Source organism: Natator depressus, chromosome 2, assembly GCF_965152275.1.
Source record: "Natator depressus isolate rNatDep1 chromosome 2, rNatDep2.hap1, whole genome shotgun sequence".
NCBI classification, from domain to species: Eukaryota; Metazoa; Chordata; order Testudines; family Cheloniidae; genus Natator; species Natator depressus.
Genome location: NC_134235.1, coordinates 189,917,703 through 189,932,883, shown reverse-complemented (window position 1 = coordinate 189,932,883; position 15,181 = coordinate 189,917,703). Strand labels below are relative to the sequence as shown.

Here is a 15,181-nt window from a genome sequence, read left to right as displayed (position 1 = left end):
CCACTTCTTGCTTTTTAGTAACAATTTGCTGTTGTGACTGAGGAATCGCATGCGCGCGCGCTCACTTTCTCTCTCACAAATTCAGTCTCATGTTTCCTGTATAGCTGTAAACAGCCAGATTTAGCCATCCAAGTTCTAACTCATACATACTTTTGTCCTTGATGGCACCCATGACACATGACTAGCTGCTTGTTACACCAACAGTGCTACAAAACTTTCATTTAAAAAGTGGGTCAAAATCTTCATACTGAGGTGCCTAAAGTGGTCTGATTTATTGAGGTGCTGAGCACCTCAACTCTTGTTGACTTCAGCAGGCACTGCAGGTACAGAAAATCAGCGCACTTATTTAGGGATAGGTACATAAGTGCCTAATTTTAGGGACCCAAGTTTGAAAATGTTGGCCTTGTTACAAAGTCATTTCCTCCTTATGGTGTCTGCCTGCTACTTAAACATACAGTAGTAATATATTTTATGTGTTTAATGCATGCAAGTAATGGAGGTACCTAATCAGGGAACAGTCAAACTATCACAACATTGAGATCCTAGGTCAAATCCTAGACCTGAATGCACACTGAGGAAAAATTACCTACCCATGTGATGTATTGCAGAGCAAAATCACTACACCTTATTAGAACTGGCAAAACAAGACCAAACTCAAAGGACTTACCCTTTACAGCCCATAGCCTCTCTCGCTAGCTCACACATGCATTGATTTCTTCTGTTCTTCTCTTGCGAACTTTTTTTTCAGAATTCTTTTTGCTGCAGGATCCCAGAGTTATCGTATAATTATAAAAAAAGCCTGTTATTCTGTATTCTTAACTTCTAAATTTAAAGCAAATATTTAGCCAATATTACACTCAAGAGTATCTGGTCATAATTTGCTGTGCTCTCAAGTAGAGAGCTTTCAGCCCCCTGTGTCACAGTGCATCTGAAGTAGTTCAGACAGTCATATATTATTGCATACACACTGGATTAAGCAACATGAAAAGGCCCGATAGATGCCTTCGTTGCTATCGTCTTCTTTATGATATTATGCACCTATCAGTTGTTGGTGAAATTCTGTACCCTTGACATCTGAGAGAGCATTTGAGGATAGTCCAGCTCTCCCCAGCTGAGATTTGTTATCTAGTCAGCAGGAGGAACTACAAAAGCAAAGCATTCTGTGCTTTAGCAGATGCATGAGTGCAGCTAGTTTCTAACCAATCGACTGAAAGAACAAGTGCCCCAATGTCAGGGACAAACAGAATATTCGATGAGACACGCTTGCATCATTGCGGAAACTCTTAACTACTTAGCATGTTGAGCTCAATATGAAGATGGGTAACAATGAAAGGGCTTGTTCTAGTCTCTATCCTAGATGTCTATGTTGTTTTGACTTCTTAGATGTTTTGCTAGATACTGACTGCCACTATGAACTCAACCAATCTACATCTGCAGTAAACCCATTTGCTGCATCACTTAACTAAATAGAGTTATGGTTCCCAGTGTGAATCGGTGACCACTAAATGGTTTGACCTTTTCAGTTCTAATCTAGATATCTGAAATAGTATTTCAGTCTGTCAGCTCCTATAATAGACAGTAACCGTCTCCTGATCCAACTAAAGATGTCAAATATACTGTAATACATTAATTATTGTCTTTCTGATTAATATGAACAAATAACCTTTTAGAGTGTATATCTTACAAGTTTCTAGGAATAATATCTGTTCTGCATCTTAATTACTACTTTAAAAAATTGCTTTACTGCTGATGTGGACTAGCAAAAGAATAACAATAAAATAAAAATTCAAAATCCATTCTTTAAAATGCATGTCAAACAAGTATTAAAATGCAGGTGTTCCTGAGAGAAGTGAGTAATATCTATTAAAAATACTGCTGGAAAAACAGTGATCAGCCAAAAAAGAATACAAACTAGCTAATATGATTTGCTAGGTGCATTTTGTGATTGTACAAGGTTAACATCCTCCATAACCTGAAAAGTTCTTTTTAAATAATTTATTGTATGTTTGGTTTTTTTGTTTTGTTTTTAACAATAGCACAAATGATTTTATGTAGAAAATGGGGGTCCCATTATTGGTCATCCTGTGTATGTTGGATTAGGCCTTAGGAAAATTTTTCCTAAGAAACAAAAATATGCAAAAAGCAGTAGAACCCAGATCCATAAAGGGACGTAGACATTAAGATGCTGAGCATCATGGTGCCTAGAAAATCACAAGAACACGGTGATCCACAAAGCCAGAGTTAGATGCCTAGGCTGCTGTACAATGAATCAAGAGAGGTAAGCACCCGAGAACAAGATCTGTAAAACCAGCACGTTTGTCAGAGAGCTGCCTAAACTAGCCAATAAAGATGCTGATGAGAGCAGGATGTGCTAAGTTTCATCCCTCTCAGAGATAGAAGCTCGTTGGCCGGGGCCCCGGGCACGGAGATGGGTGCCACTCCCTCCCTCCCTCCCCCTGTGGGGGCTGTCCCGGGCAGCAGTGCGCATGCCCAGAGGCAAAAGCACAGGCATCTACAGGGTTAGGCAGCTGCTGAGGTGGCATTTTGCAGATCTTGGTTTTTTGTTCTTGGTATGTTGCCAGTAATTAGGCCCATGTTAAAATGGGATTCAGACAATTGCTTTTTAAACCTATATCCCAATTATTTATTGATATAACTTTTATAGGTAATAAATTTGGAATAAAGTGATGACTAGACAAAATAAAAATAAATTTTGTATCCCAAGAAAGAAGCTTATAATTCAAAATTAATTGACTAAACAAATTTTTAAAGTGGTTGCTGTATTAGCGTTTGATTGTTGGTATTAATGTAATCAACCGGTAGTTTGTCCAACTTGAGGCATCAGATAACTGAGTTGTTGCGGCTTGTAGAATATTGTCAGAACTAAAAGTAGAATGAACTACCTGAAACCTTGATATTCAGCTGGTAACGTTTATAAAAGGAAATAGATACAGATCTAGAACGATTCGTTAGTGTTGCTTGAAATGCTTGTTGGGCAATGCTGAACTCCAGTGGTAGGTGAGGCTAATCACAGGTTGTTATATCTTTCTTAGAGATATATTCCCAGGACTGAGTACAGTACTTATTTAAAAGTGACAGTGAGAATTCAACTGTTATTAATCAAGCATGTTTCCTTCTATCTTTTCAAATAGTAAGTATAAAAAATTTATATAAAACACAGTAAGAATACATGGTGCATATAGATTAGACTACCGTACAAAGAAACAAGATGGCAGACTGCAGGGGTGAGTTTAGCTTGGATGATAATTTGGAGGATAAACTGAAGTCATCTAATGTTTTCAGAACTAGTAAAATTAAACCCCATGTTTTGAGGGTCAATAGGGCAATGTAAATTATAGTGGCCTTTTGTTCGATTTTATTCTTTTTTACCTTATGACCCTACAGGATGTTGAGAAATTTAATACAAGTGATTTTTATGGACTCAATCCTGCACCACTGAAGTCAGTGGGAGTGTGGCCACTTAACTGCACTGGAGCAGGAACAAACCTGATGGAAGTGAAACTGTGGCAAAACTATCTGATTCTTCTGCATTTTTCCCAATTGTATAAACATGCAGTAGGCAGGAGAACCATCATCTTGTTCCGTTTCTCCCTATTAGGTGACTTGCACTGGTGTCTGAGTGGTGTGGAACAGGGAAGAAATCAAAATTCTTTTAAATATAAGAAATTTAGGTCCAGATTCTGGCCCTGCTGAAATCAATTATTTACCATTGTGAAGAACTTAAAATTATATTCTTCTCTATAATTGACGTTTTATAATTTCATGGACAACTTGCAAAAATGTTTAAATGGAAAAAATCTCAATACGAGAAATTTCGCTGATAATGCTACTGTAACAAAACTTACATTGGTGCGCTATAGCTAATAAGCTAGTGTTCAAACACATTTACTAACATTCACGGTAATGCTGTCTCCCATTATTTCTGTGCAGGAATGTCTGTCTGTCTGTCTCTCCTTTTCCCTATTCTGGCAAATATCATACAACAGCCTACTTAGGTTTTAGTCTCTTTACTTACATAAAATATCTGAGGATTTTATTCCTTTCCATTATTTTAATTATTGCCAGGAGTGACTTCAATTACGTTCCATTTCTCTGCCTCCTCCACTCTCTCCTCTCCCCATCCCCCAATTTTATTGAAAGGAGCAATTCAGAAAGAAATGAACCATCTCTTCAATAACTACAAAATCACATTAACTCATGCTTTCTTTAAAGGATGTTTTGCCCATATTTCTATTACACAACATCCAGTTCAATACATCTCTTAATTAGAACTTTTTATTGTTGCGTAAAAGAGAAAGTCAATGCCTTTTTCACTGTACCATGTTGACTCAATGGTCCTTAGGGATGTTTGCTTGAAAACTACATTTCTAAAAGTGGATGGGGCGTGTGTGTGTGTGTGTGTGTGTGTGTTCCTGTTCTAAATCTGTATGACATTTTTTTCCCTCTACAATCTTTACAGGTGCTAGGGCTGCTGGTATGGACACTGATTGCTGGAACAGAATATTTCCTGTATCCTGCCTTCGGCTGGGTGATGTTTGTGGCCGTATTTTACTGGGTTCTTACTGTCTTCTTTTTAATCATCTACATGACAATGACCTACACTAGGATTCCCCAGGTGCCATGGACCACGGTGGTAAGTATGCACAATCTTTGTTGTTGCTGCATTTTTGTGTGTGTTTGTTTTTTTTTTTGTTGTATACTGGAGGGAGGAAGACATTGGTATACTCCATAATTATAGTTAAGGAACTATAATGTGCTTTAACACCTCCTATTTTATTTATAATTCACATCTATCCATGTTCCTGACACTGGCTGTTGTCACATAATTCATCTAAAGCTTGGTCTACTGCAAAACCCCTTTTTCCCACACCCAGACTAGGTAGGGTGTACCCTGGAGATTCTTCTGTCTTAATTTTCATTTCTTCTTTCATTTTCATTTTCATTTCCATTCCTAGAGTGCAACACCACTTTCTCACTCAAAAGACCAGGGAGCAAATTCACTCTGAAGTTATTGCTACTCTTATTATGTGGACTAACCAGCAGGAATATCAATATTCTGTAGTGCAGTGTCAGGCTTTATTTGCCTAACCATCATGGTTCCTTTAACTCATTTCCTTTGGACTTTCATTTTGGTCATTGGTCTATCCAATGTCTTATTTTCCAATAATGGAAATGTGTACCTGTTACACATGCTAATACAATATAGCTCTTTGTCGCCCTGTAGTGGTTAGACCGCATATGGAGTTTTGACTCTTATGGCCTCTGAGCTAATGGACCCGGTTCTGTAGGTAAGCAATGAAGGACCCTTGTTGAATCATCTATAGGGCTTGAACCTAGAACCTCTGGATCTGAAAGCCTGAGTCTCTACTTCTTGAGCTAAAGACCAAGTGATGGACTCAGAGGTAGCAGCAGACTCATAAACATGTATATGGACTAGCCACTAGAGGGGGACATAGTGCTGCAGTGTATTTGTGTGAGCTATTTTAAATTGCATGCCAGTCCAACCTTCTCTCACGAAATCCTTTCTATTAGTAGTTTATCCTGGTCACAGTAAATCTTGGGCCGGTAGCAATTAAAAATCTGAACACTGCTGAAATTCCTGGGTAACTGAAATCCAGATCCTACTTTGTGCTATCCCTAGTAGAAATGGGAGTATATTTGTTACAGTCAAGACTTCTATGACAAAGACACTTACTTTAAGGAAAACAAAAAAACCTAGAAGCCTTTGTTACCTCAACCAGCCTGCTACTCACTATGGCTCCTTCATGAAGTATTATAAATTTATTGTAGTATGTGTCTAATGTATCATTTTTATACTTAAAAATCATTAAACGGTTTAAAACCATTTTATTGTAATATAAAGGATATTTTACTTTCACATGACAAACAACTTGCTATTAATTAAAATATTGTGTGCCATGACTATGAAAATTTGAAGAGTCAGAGTATTACTTTTTGCCATGACTAGCCATGAGAAATAGCTTGCTGTAGCAATACTGGTCTGTACAACTAGGATTATGTACAAATATCTTTTATATTGTCAAGCTTCATGAGCAGCGCTTGCCTTTACAATTATAACACCGTTACAGTACTGCTGTAAAATAATCCAACATTTTAGTATCTTGATGTGTTTAGAGGTTTTATTTTTATTTTTTAAATTACATTTGGCATGAATTTAGTCAAAGATAAGACAGCTGCCATCTACTTGGATCGTTTTGGTCACTGCCTCCATTAGTTTTATCTATTAGCAACAGAATCAGGCAAGGTAGCAGCTTGCAGATCAGCAGAACTGATCTCACATATGTCAAGTTGTCTACCACCTAGATGTCTTCACTTGTTTATAGAGCCAAGTGTTTCTTGAGAACCTGTGAGACATTTTCAACCTGCTTTACAGATAAGATTGTTTAGATGCAGACCAAAATGGCAGCCTACCTCCATGACAGAAGAGCTTTAGAGGGAAGAAGGAGGGGCGGGGGGCAAATGCTTGGATTCCAACTTGTTTTGCACAGTGGTACTAAAGAGCTTTGTGATATGACCTATGAATTAATTGGACCCGTGCCACTTGTGGTTGGTCAGAAGGAATACAGTACTGGGTCTGCTTCCAGTATAAATTGTTAATGCCTCCCTTTGGGAGTGCAAGATGCCAGCATATCTCAAATTAGGTGGGTTTTTGTTTTTCCCTATACTTCAGAAATGGTCTCCTGAGGGGATTGTTAGCCCAAAGATGCATTTATTGTATGCAGTGTCCAAACTTCAATATTGATTCCTATTTCATAAATTAATTCATTGTAGGGTAAGTACATCACCTAACCATATAAGATGCAGTTACTTTACTGCAAATTAACCTAGACACCTGCTCCAAAATTGTCTGTTGTGCATGCATGCGTGCGTTCGTTCGTTCTTCACCAAGAATAATGAATAGAAGATTTTAAACTATGGTAAATTTGGAGTTAAGAAGCAGGTGGTAATTTTAAAATGGAACCCTTTGTTTTGGATAATACTTTGGCAATGGGGTAAAGTAAACTAAACTTGCATTCAGCTCCATTCTTCCCCATAATGTTATCTCCCAAAGCAACACTTTACAAAAATAATGTTCTTCCTTCCTTTATACATGACAAGATATTTCAGGAATTTGCAGCTTTCGAGGATAATAGTTTTTTTTGTTTGTTTGTTTGTTTTTCCTCCAAAGAGAGACAAACACACCAGCTTTGAAGACTTGGAAATAAAGGGCCACTTCATGAAATTCCACCTGAGCCCGATGACTCATGGGATCCAGTCATTAATACCATCTGGTACCATGAAAGCATCTGGATAAGACAAGCACTAAAACAAAGAAGATTAAATGTTTTACACATTTTAATTATATCCTGACTAATTACACTCTTTTAATCCTAAATCCTGGGCTCTCTGCTTAAGTGTGTGGATAAGGGCTTCTTCCCCATCACCCCATGGAATGGCCGCAGACATTCTGCAGCTGTGACTTGTACTGCAATTCTGAGGCTGCAGTAGCTTTTGTGAATTCTGCCAGGGTCAATGACTGGTGAATTCAGTAGCCTCTGCCCTCTCCCCAGCCCCTATGACAACATACAGGAAGCTGCAATATATCTGGGGACATCCATGGCTGTGGCTGAGGGGACAGGATGTTCACAATAACATCTTAAAATGCAAATGTACAGCCTAAAAGTCAATGGGAGTTGGGTGCACTTAGGATTGGTTCTGAAAAGACTGATTGGAACTCCTGCTGCTGTGAATGTACATAGACTACATCGTAAGAATTCCAATCCAATGTATAATCAGTTAATTAGAAGGACAGTATATATATTTTAAAAGGGCAGGTTCATTAGCCTTGTGTAAGGTAGTGTTTTCTTACAGAGCTTAACTTCCTGTAGTAGTGATCTTGAAATACTGAGTCCTTAAATGATGACAAATTTAAAACCACCCCCTCTTTGTTTCTTTTTCCTCTCGATCTGGAGTAACTTCCCCTGCTTAGTTTTCAGAGTAGCAGCTGTGTTAGTCTGTATCCGCAAAAAGAAAAGGAGTACTTGTGGCACGTCTCTTGCTCTGTGAATCGGGAGTTTCTGTGGGTAGAGCAAAGTAGTACACTTTGTTTTTAGGACGAGGAAGTGCCTAGGCTGCTACCTTTCTAAAACCTAGCTAGCCAGTCTAGGAGCATGAGGAGTACAGCCCAAAAGGGATCTCCCTTCTGTCACAGGAAATGGGGCCAGAGTGCATGATAGGAAACTTCATCTTGGAAGAGTGAGTCCCTTCCCCTCTTGACCTCCCCAAAAATGGAAGAGCATAAAACTGCAAGCATTCTAACTGTGGTTAATTCATATGCAGAACTTTCTTCATGTTTAGAAACTTAATCAAGTGGCTTTTCTTTAATGTTTTTCATTTTTTTGTGTGTGTATTGGTATTTGTATTTCCGTTGCCTAAAATATTGATATAATAAGGCCTAATTCTGCCTTCATTTTCACTCTTGGAAGTCCACGGACTACACTGTCTTTAATGGTGTTACTCTGGATATATTATGAAAAGCAAAGCAGAATTTGGCTCAATAGTTGTATTAAAGTACATAAAACTTGGCTGTGTTCTTACTAATATCCAGTGTTACAAGGTGAAACAATTAAGATTACATTCATATGTCTTTTATATTAAGTTTCATGAGCAGTACTTGCCATTATAGTTATAACACTGTTGGATTATTTTAATTACAGCAGTAGTAAGGATAATTGGGAATGTGAATTGTATTTCAGTTACATGGTGTGGGGGTGCTCACAGAAGAGGCCAACTTCTCCTCACAATTGCATCAGTGCATCCCCCCCTGAATTCAGTAGGGTTTTCAGATATAACTGAGAGGAGTTTTCCCTGTAGTTGTCAAGCATGGCAAGTAGAAGTATGTACTCAATATCAAATGGTTTTTAATCTTTTTTTTTTTTTTTTTTTCCCCCCCGTCCTGGCCTAGGGTCTATGCTTTAATGGAAGTGCCTTTATTTTGTACCTCATTGCTGCCATTGTAGATGCATCTTCAGTTACCAACGAGCAGAATAGCCACAATTACAACAGCTGGGCAGCTTCTTCAGTGAGTTACTTTAAAAAATTAATTGAACACTGATATATTCTATGTATGAAAATGGTACACCGAGAATGGAATTTTCAAAAGTGTGAGCTGAAATGGGAATATCCTATTTTAGGTTTTGTAAATCTACAGAATGGTGATGGTGCATTGTGCACAGTAATTCAGAGGAAGATCATATGAAAATTTACACCATTAGTTAACTTACATAAATGACTAGTGATTTTGAGTGCCTCCGTTTTTTGGGTACCTAACTTAAAGATGCCTTCAAGTGGCCTGGTTTTTAGAGAGGGTGTTCAGCATGTTCTGAAAATCAGATCTCTTCAAAGTAATCTAAGGCAGGTGCCCAAAATCACTGGTCATTTCTGAAATTGTCGGCCATTGTTTTCCTATCTATGTTTGCAAATCCAAAACAGTCAGTGGATTTGGAAGGTCTCCTTGGGCCTGATCCTACTGAAGTCAGTGAGAAGACTACCAATGATTTGGTGAGACTTAGGTCAGGACCCTTTGGCTGCTATGATGCCCCTAACCCAATTCTTTTATATGGAGCAGCTCCAAATTACAACTACTTTGTAGGTTATTCGTGCAACTTCAGGTGCCTCTCTAATCTGCTCTGTTATCAGGCAGTCACAATTCCTGTCTTCTGTGTGTGAAGTGTGTGTGTTTTTCTTTAAATGCAGTGATCAAAATAGAGACTTTGACACCAGCTCTACTATGCTCTTGCAACTGGAGGACCATGGGCAGTACATAATGGAGGCCGGGGGAGGCTAAGCTTCCCTAAACCTCGCACCACCGGAGAGGGAGGACTGTGACGGATTATCACACGCAGGGCTTGCCCAGGGGCCCCTGACAATTTGGAGCCTCTGGAAAAATTCCACACATACACACCCCCACCAGTTGCCCTGGGGCACAGAGCTTTTCCAGTCTTGGTGCCAAAGTGGAGGGGGCAAGGGGTGGAAAGGAGTGAGCAGGGCCTCAGGGGAAAGAGGCGGAGTGGGGCAGATTAGGGGCGGGGTCCCAGGGAAAGGGTGAAATGGGGTGGGCCTTGGGTGGAAGGGGCAGAATGAGGGAGGGGCTCAGGGCTCTGGCCAGTGCTGAGAGCTTGACCCAGCTGGGGCTGAGCTCTCAGCCCCCACCAGAGCCATGAGGGGGCTCAGAGCAGCGAGCGGCGACGGGGTTTCAGCCAAAAGAGGCAGGGCCATGGCCAGAAGAGACTAGGCGGGGCTAGCCTCCACAAGGGGAAACTTCACCTGCCACCCATGTGGAGGACCTCTTCTCTCTCTCCCTGGTGTTTAGTTTTTTATTTCCCTCTTGGCACCTCGTAACTAAAGGCCTGTCACTCAATGGGTGTTGCTTTTGGCAGGAACTTGTTTGCTGCTATACAAGTTTCTGTGCTGATTTGGGTTTTTAAGCAGAATGCATTAATGCTCCGCAGATCATCTGAGATGTCCTAGGACCTCTTCTGATAGCTTTTAGTACTACTTGCATATAGTGCTGTTTAAATTAACTGTTAAACCTGGATTATTACTCTGAGAGCTTGTTAAACACCCCTCCTTTCCCTGCTTATTCCTAAAAAGAGATTTTAAAGAATTCAGTAATAACAAAATCATCTCCACCCAACGTGCTCTCTTAACTAAAAGAAAGCTTTCAGGTTTTTGTTCAGAAGAGACTCAAAACTTCCCAAAATTAAGAATGCAACAACATTCTCACAGTGTTATATATTAACCATATTTTACACCAATTCCTACAATTTGTTTGGTGCTTCTGATTAAACAAAGTCACCAACAGAAGTTATGGACCTTTTAGCATCATTATACAGGTGTCTAATCTGAGCCCTAATTCTTCTACCCTTATACATGTTCAGTGGTACTTCACTCCAGTAATAAGAGTGACTGAATCAGGCCCATGACAACATATAGAACCGGATACATTGTAGGTGTTAACCCTGTTTGGTCCTAAATTTTCATCATTGCTTAACTTAAGCTGTCTAGTTTAAATAACTTGCAGTGATAACAGAAGCCTTACCATTGGCACTGGGTGGTATTAAAATATTTAGAATAGCTGATGTGCAGCTAGTCGAGTAATACATAAAAAGTTTAAAGGAGGAGGGGGAAAGAAGTATACAATGTAAGAAATTGGGAAAAGAACAGTAAAAGCTTGCAAAAATTAGGTACTGTATTTACAGTAATGGTCTGACTCTGTCACCATATTCACTTTGAGTAGTGCCTTCCTCCATCAATGTGGTCCTATTGGAAAATAAAATAAGGTGCTTCTCTTTGTGAGTTAAGTTGGCAGGATCAGATCCTAAATGAGCACCATTTTTATTAATATAACTATTTCTCTTCTATCGAATCCTTTTCATAAAATTAAAATGCTCTAAAAAGATGCTATTTTTTTCTAATATGTTTGTTTTTTCTCTTCCCTCTCTCTATAGTTCTTCGCCTTTGTGGTTACCTTCTGCTATGCAGGAAATACCTATTTTAGTTTTATATCTTGGAGATCACGGACCTCACAGTAAATACTTTGTTTAAAAAAAAAAAAATTGTGGATATAAAATCTCAGGAGAGTTGTACTATGTGACCGAAAGGTTGGGGTTTTGTATACTATTTTTCATTAGAATTGATGAGAAAATTATTTAAGCTGTAATTAAAATGGATACTTATTTATAATATACTATTGCCTTTAGTGATGACTAACAGATTTTCTCTGTATTGTATGATAAAGTAGTACAAGTAGCAAAATTTCATACTGTCTTTTATCTTTTAAAATTAATATGGTATTTTCCTAGAAATTATATAGCTATAGTAATTAAGCTGTTAATGAAACCTACTCAGATGATGTGCCAATTTTCCAAATTTAACTATTTTTAAATGTCACGGCTGTAATTTCTGATTAAATGCCACAAAATAAAAAATGAGATTTCGATATTGTCTAATTTTTTGTGTGCATGAAAAACTAAGCACAAGAATGCTTTAAAATAAATGTCTTGATTTTGCATGTATTGAACTTTTTTGTTGGGGAGGGGACACAATTTTTTTCGTTTAGATGCTATGCAAAACCCTGATCTTCCCAATTTGTGTATTCCATTCCGTCTACAATCACCTTTCTGCTCTCCAGCGAGGAGGGCTGCAATAGAGCCTATTAACTGAGCTCCAAAATTAGCCAGAGAGACTGTTACCTCCAGAAGCTGAGCACATTACCTTTGACAGTGTTCTTGGACCCAACAGGCCTAAGGATCACAAGATGTGAAGCCAAGAACTGAGCCCAGGTCTCTTGTTTTTCACTTGGCTAAAGGTTAAACATATTGAGTATATCATCAAACACCTACTGAAGATGTTGCCTCTTGTTTGCCAATGGGCACTGAATAGAACATAAATCTATCCCATCTGCCACAGGGTCACCTAAATGCTAATAAATAATATTAATGTGTTTTCTTTAGGGTAACCACCAGAGTGGAGGTGGTAAGCATGAAGAATTCCCTCCAGCCTTCCTCTGCCTACCACCAACATCTCCAAGATGTTAATTTGTAAATTAACCTTTTTTACTTTGTATCTCTCATTTTTTACATATCTTTTATATTGGTGAAGTAGAATTGCAAGCGAGTGACTCATAACTGACAAAGCTCTGCTACCATAGCCCCCCGGAGTGCTTTTTGTCAACGTAGCTAACGTTTGTTCAAGGAGGTGGTATTCCTACACTGACAGAAAAACCTCTGCCAGCATAACTATGCGAGTGCAGTCTTCATAATATAGACACACCCTCTATCCTGATTCATGCCTCCTTAAAGAGCTAGGTTTCCCCAATCCTGTACATCTAGTACTATAATAACGGGTAAATCCCTTCTCCTGCACTTCAGAAATTTTGGATCCTTCCAGCCTTTGAAAATCTAGTTGGCTCAATATTAAGGTTTATTTTTGTCATTGGTATTTTTAGTAAAAATCACAGACAGGACATGGGCAATAAACAGAAATTCACGGAAGCCTGCAACCTGTCCATGACGTTTACTAAAAATATGAGAAGGAGGGGGACTAATAGGTGAAGCTCCAACGCTACCCCAGGCAGCAGCTCCAGACAACAGTCATGGAGGTCCATGAAAGTCATGGAATCTGTGACAAAATCATATCTTTACTCATTATAATTTGTATTAGGGAAATCTGAGGATTAAAGGAACAGAACCTGCTTGCATATTTCTCCCCTTTAAATAAGATAACCTCTTACATGTTTTGAGACCCTGTACCCTGCAGTTGGGAAGAATTATCTGCACTCCAATAATTCTGTTCTTGATCACAGAGCTGATGTATCTGTTGAGTGGCATAATCCTTCAACATAAGAGAAGCAAATACTTGCATTTATTACATGTCTGTTTGCACAGTAAAGATCAAATGCTGGACTGCACCCTGTGGTGACAATGAAGACAAATGTATAGTTGCTGGCTTATCTACACAAGTCAAAGGTTTTTGTCATTAACATTTTATACAGTCTTCTGGTGGTCGAATAAGTATCAAACATGTAAAAAATGGTCCAAATGATAAAACCTGTAGATATGCCTTCAAGTGTAGCTAAAATCAAAACCTTGTAAGTGATTTTCCCATCAACAGCAATTGCTATAGAAATCTAATAGAAATTCACACTCAGGTGTATGTGTGCTCTTTCCCCCCCAATTAAATATGGATGAGAAAATTAGTTTGGACTCTGTCATACAAGTGCTAAAACAGACGTGTTGTGGCTTTAGGTACATCTGTGCACTCCTAAAGATAGAAATTTTAAAAAAAACCAAAAACCTCCCTTCAACCATTATGTAATTAGCTTGTTAGTAAAATACTTGATGAAGTAGATAAAAATTAATATTTTTCTCCACTTAGTTTTATATTGCAGATTTTAAAAACATTCTATTAACGTGTAACAAATTCTCACTGTAAAATATCTAGACTTCTACTCAAGTTAGGTGCTTGTATATTGTGGGATACAGATGTCTATAGTCACTAGGACTCACTTTACAAAAAGCTGTTTCAATACTACTTGTTATCATATGTAAAGCATGTGACAAGATGCAAGTAAATCAAATAAAGAAAATTATAATCAGATGTTAAACCTAAAACTCAGGACAGTGAGGTTCCACTACCTATGTTCTAAAGTGGGGGATTTGTACTAATCTTCATTGTAAACTGTTGCCTCTATTCCTGTGCATGCAAAATATGACTACATGCATTACTCAACCAGCCTTACTGTGGTGGTGATACTGTTCTACATGGACTGAGCTCATGATGGTGGTGCACCAATCACATGTGTACTCCCCAGACACTTATGGAAAATAGGGGGAAACTATATGAAAAGTGAGCCAGTGGTATAGAAATCTCCAGATTCCATAACAGGAAGAGGAGAAAAGACTCTACTAGAATCTTCTTCCAAAGGAGAGGAGAGAAACCCACACCCAAGAGTACTGAACTTGCACTCCAGAGAGAGATGGAGAAGGAAGAAATCCTCTTACAAGTCAGTGAAGAGTGGAAGGGATATTTTCCTCCTGTGTAAACTCTTGACTTTAAACCAGTGATCCATATTGAAGCCCTGTTAATGTTGTGAGGTTCTTTCTTCCTTCCTACAGCCATTCAAATCTCTCCAACTAGCCAAGGAAATATCTTGAGTGATAGATGTCTTACAGAATGAGAAACAGAGGGCCAGTGCTATAGTTGTAGTAATTCTTTACATGAGTACTAACAGCATATGCCAGGAGTGGCCAACCTGAGCCTGAAAAGGAGCCAGAATTTACCAATGTACATTGCCAAAGAACCACAGTAATACATCAGCGGCCTCCCAGCACCTTCCACCTACTGGCAGCCTTGCTGTTCAGCGCCTCCCCTTCCTTCCCCATCAGCTGTTTTGTGGCATGCAGGAGGCTCTGGGGGAGAGGGGAAGGAGTGAGGGCATAGCAGGCTCAGGGGAGGGGGCGGGAAGGGGTGGAGTGGGGGCAGGGCCTGCGGCAGAGCCAGGGGTTGAGCAGTGAGCACCCTCTGGCATATTGGAAAGTTGGCACCTGTAGCTCCAGCTCTGGAGTTGGTGCCTATACAAGAAGCCGCATGTTAACTT

General features: G+C 39.1%; 1 protein-coding gene across 1 annotated transcript in view; it reads left to right on the top strand.

The window, feature by feature from the left end:
• Positions 1 to 12,294, top strand: part of CMTM8 (CKLF like MARVEL transmembrane domain containing 8) — a 43,382-nt gene extending 31,088 nt beyond the window's left edge. Inside the window, exons 2-4 of the mRNA XM_074943298.1 lie at positions 4,481 to 4,654; positions 8,987 to 9,103; positions 11,532 to 12,294. Coding sequence (XP_074799399.1) covers positions 4,481 to 4,654; positions 8,987 to 9,103; positions 11,532 to 11,615 — 375 coding nt within the window. The 3' untranslated portion in view covers positions 11,616 to 12,294. The remainder of the gene's footprint in view (positions 1 to 4,480; positions 4,655 to 8,986; positions 9,104 to 11,531) is intronic.
• The last annotated feature ends 2,887 nt before the right edge of the window (positions 12,295 to 15,181 follow it).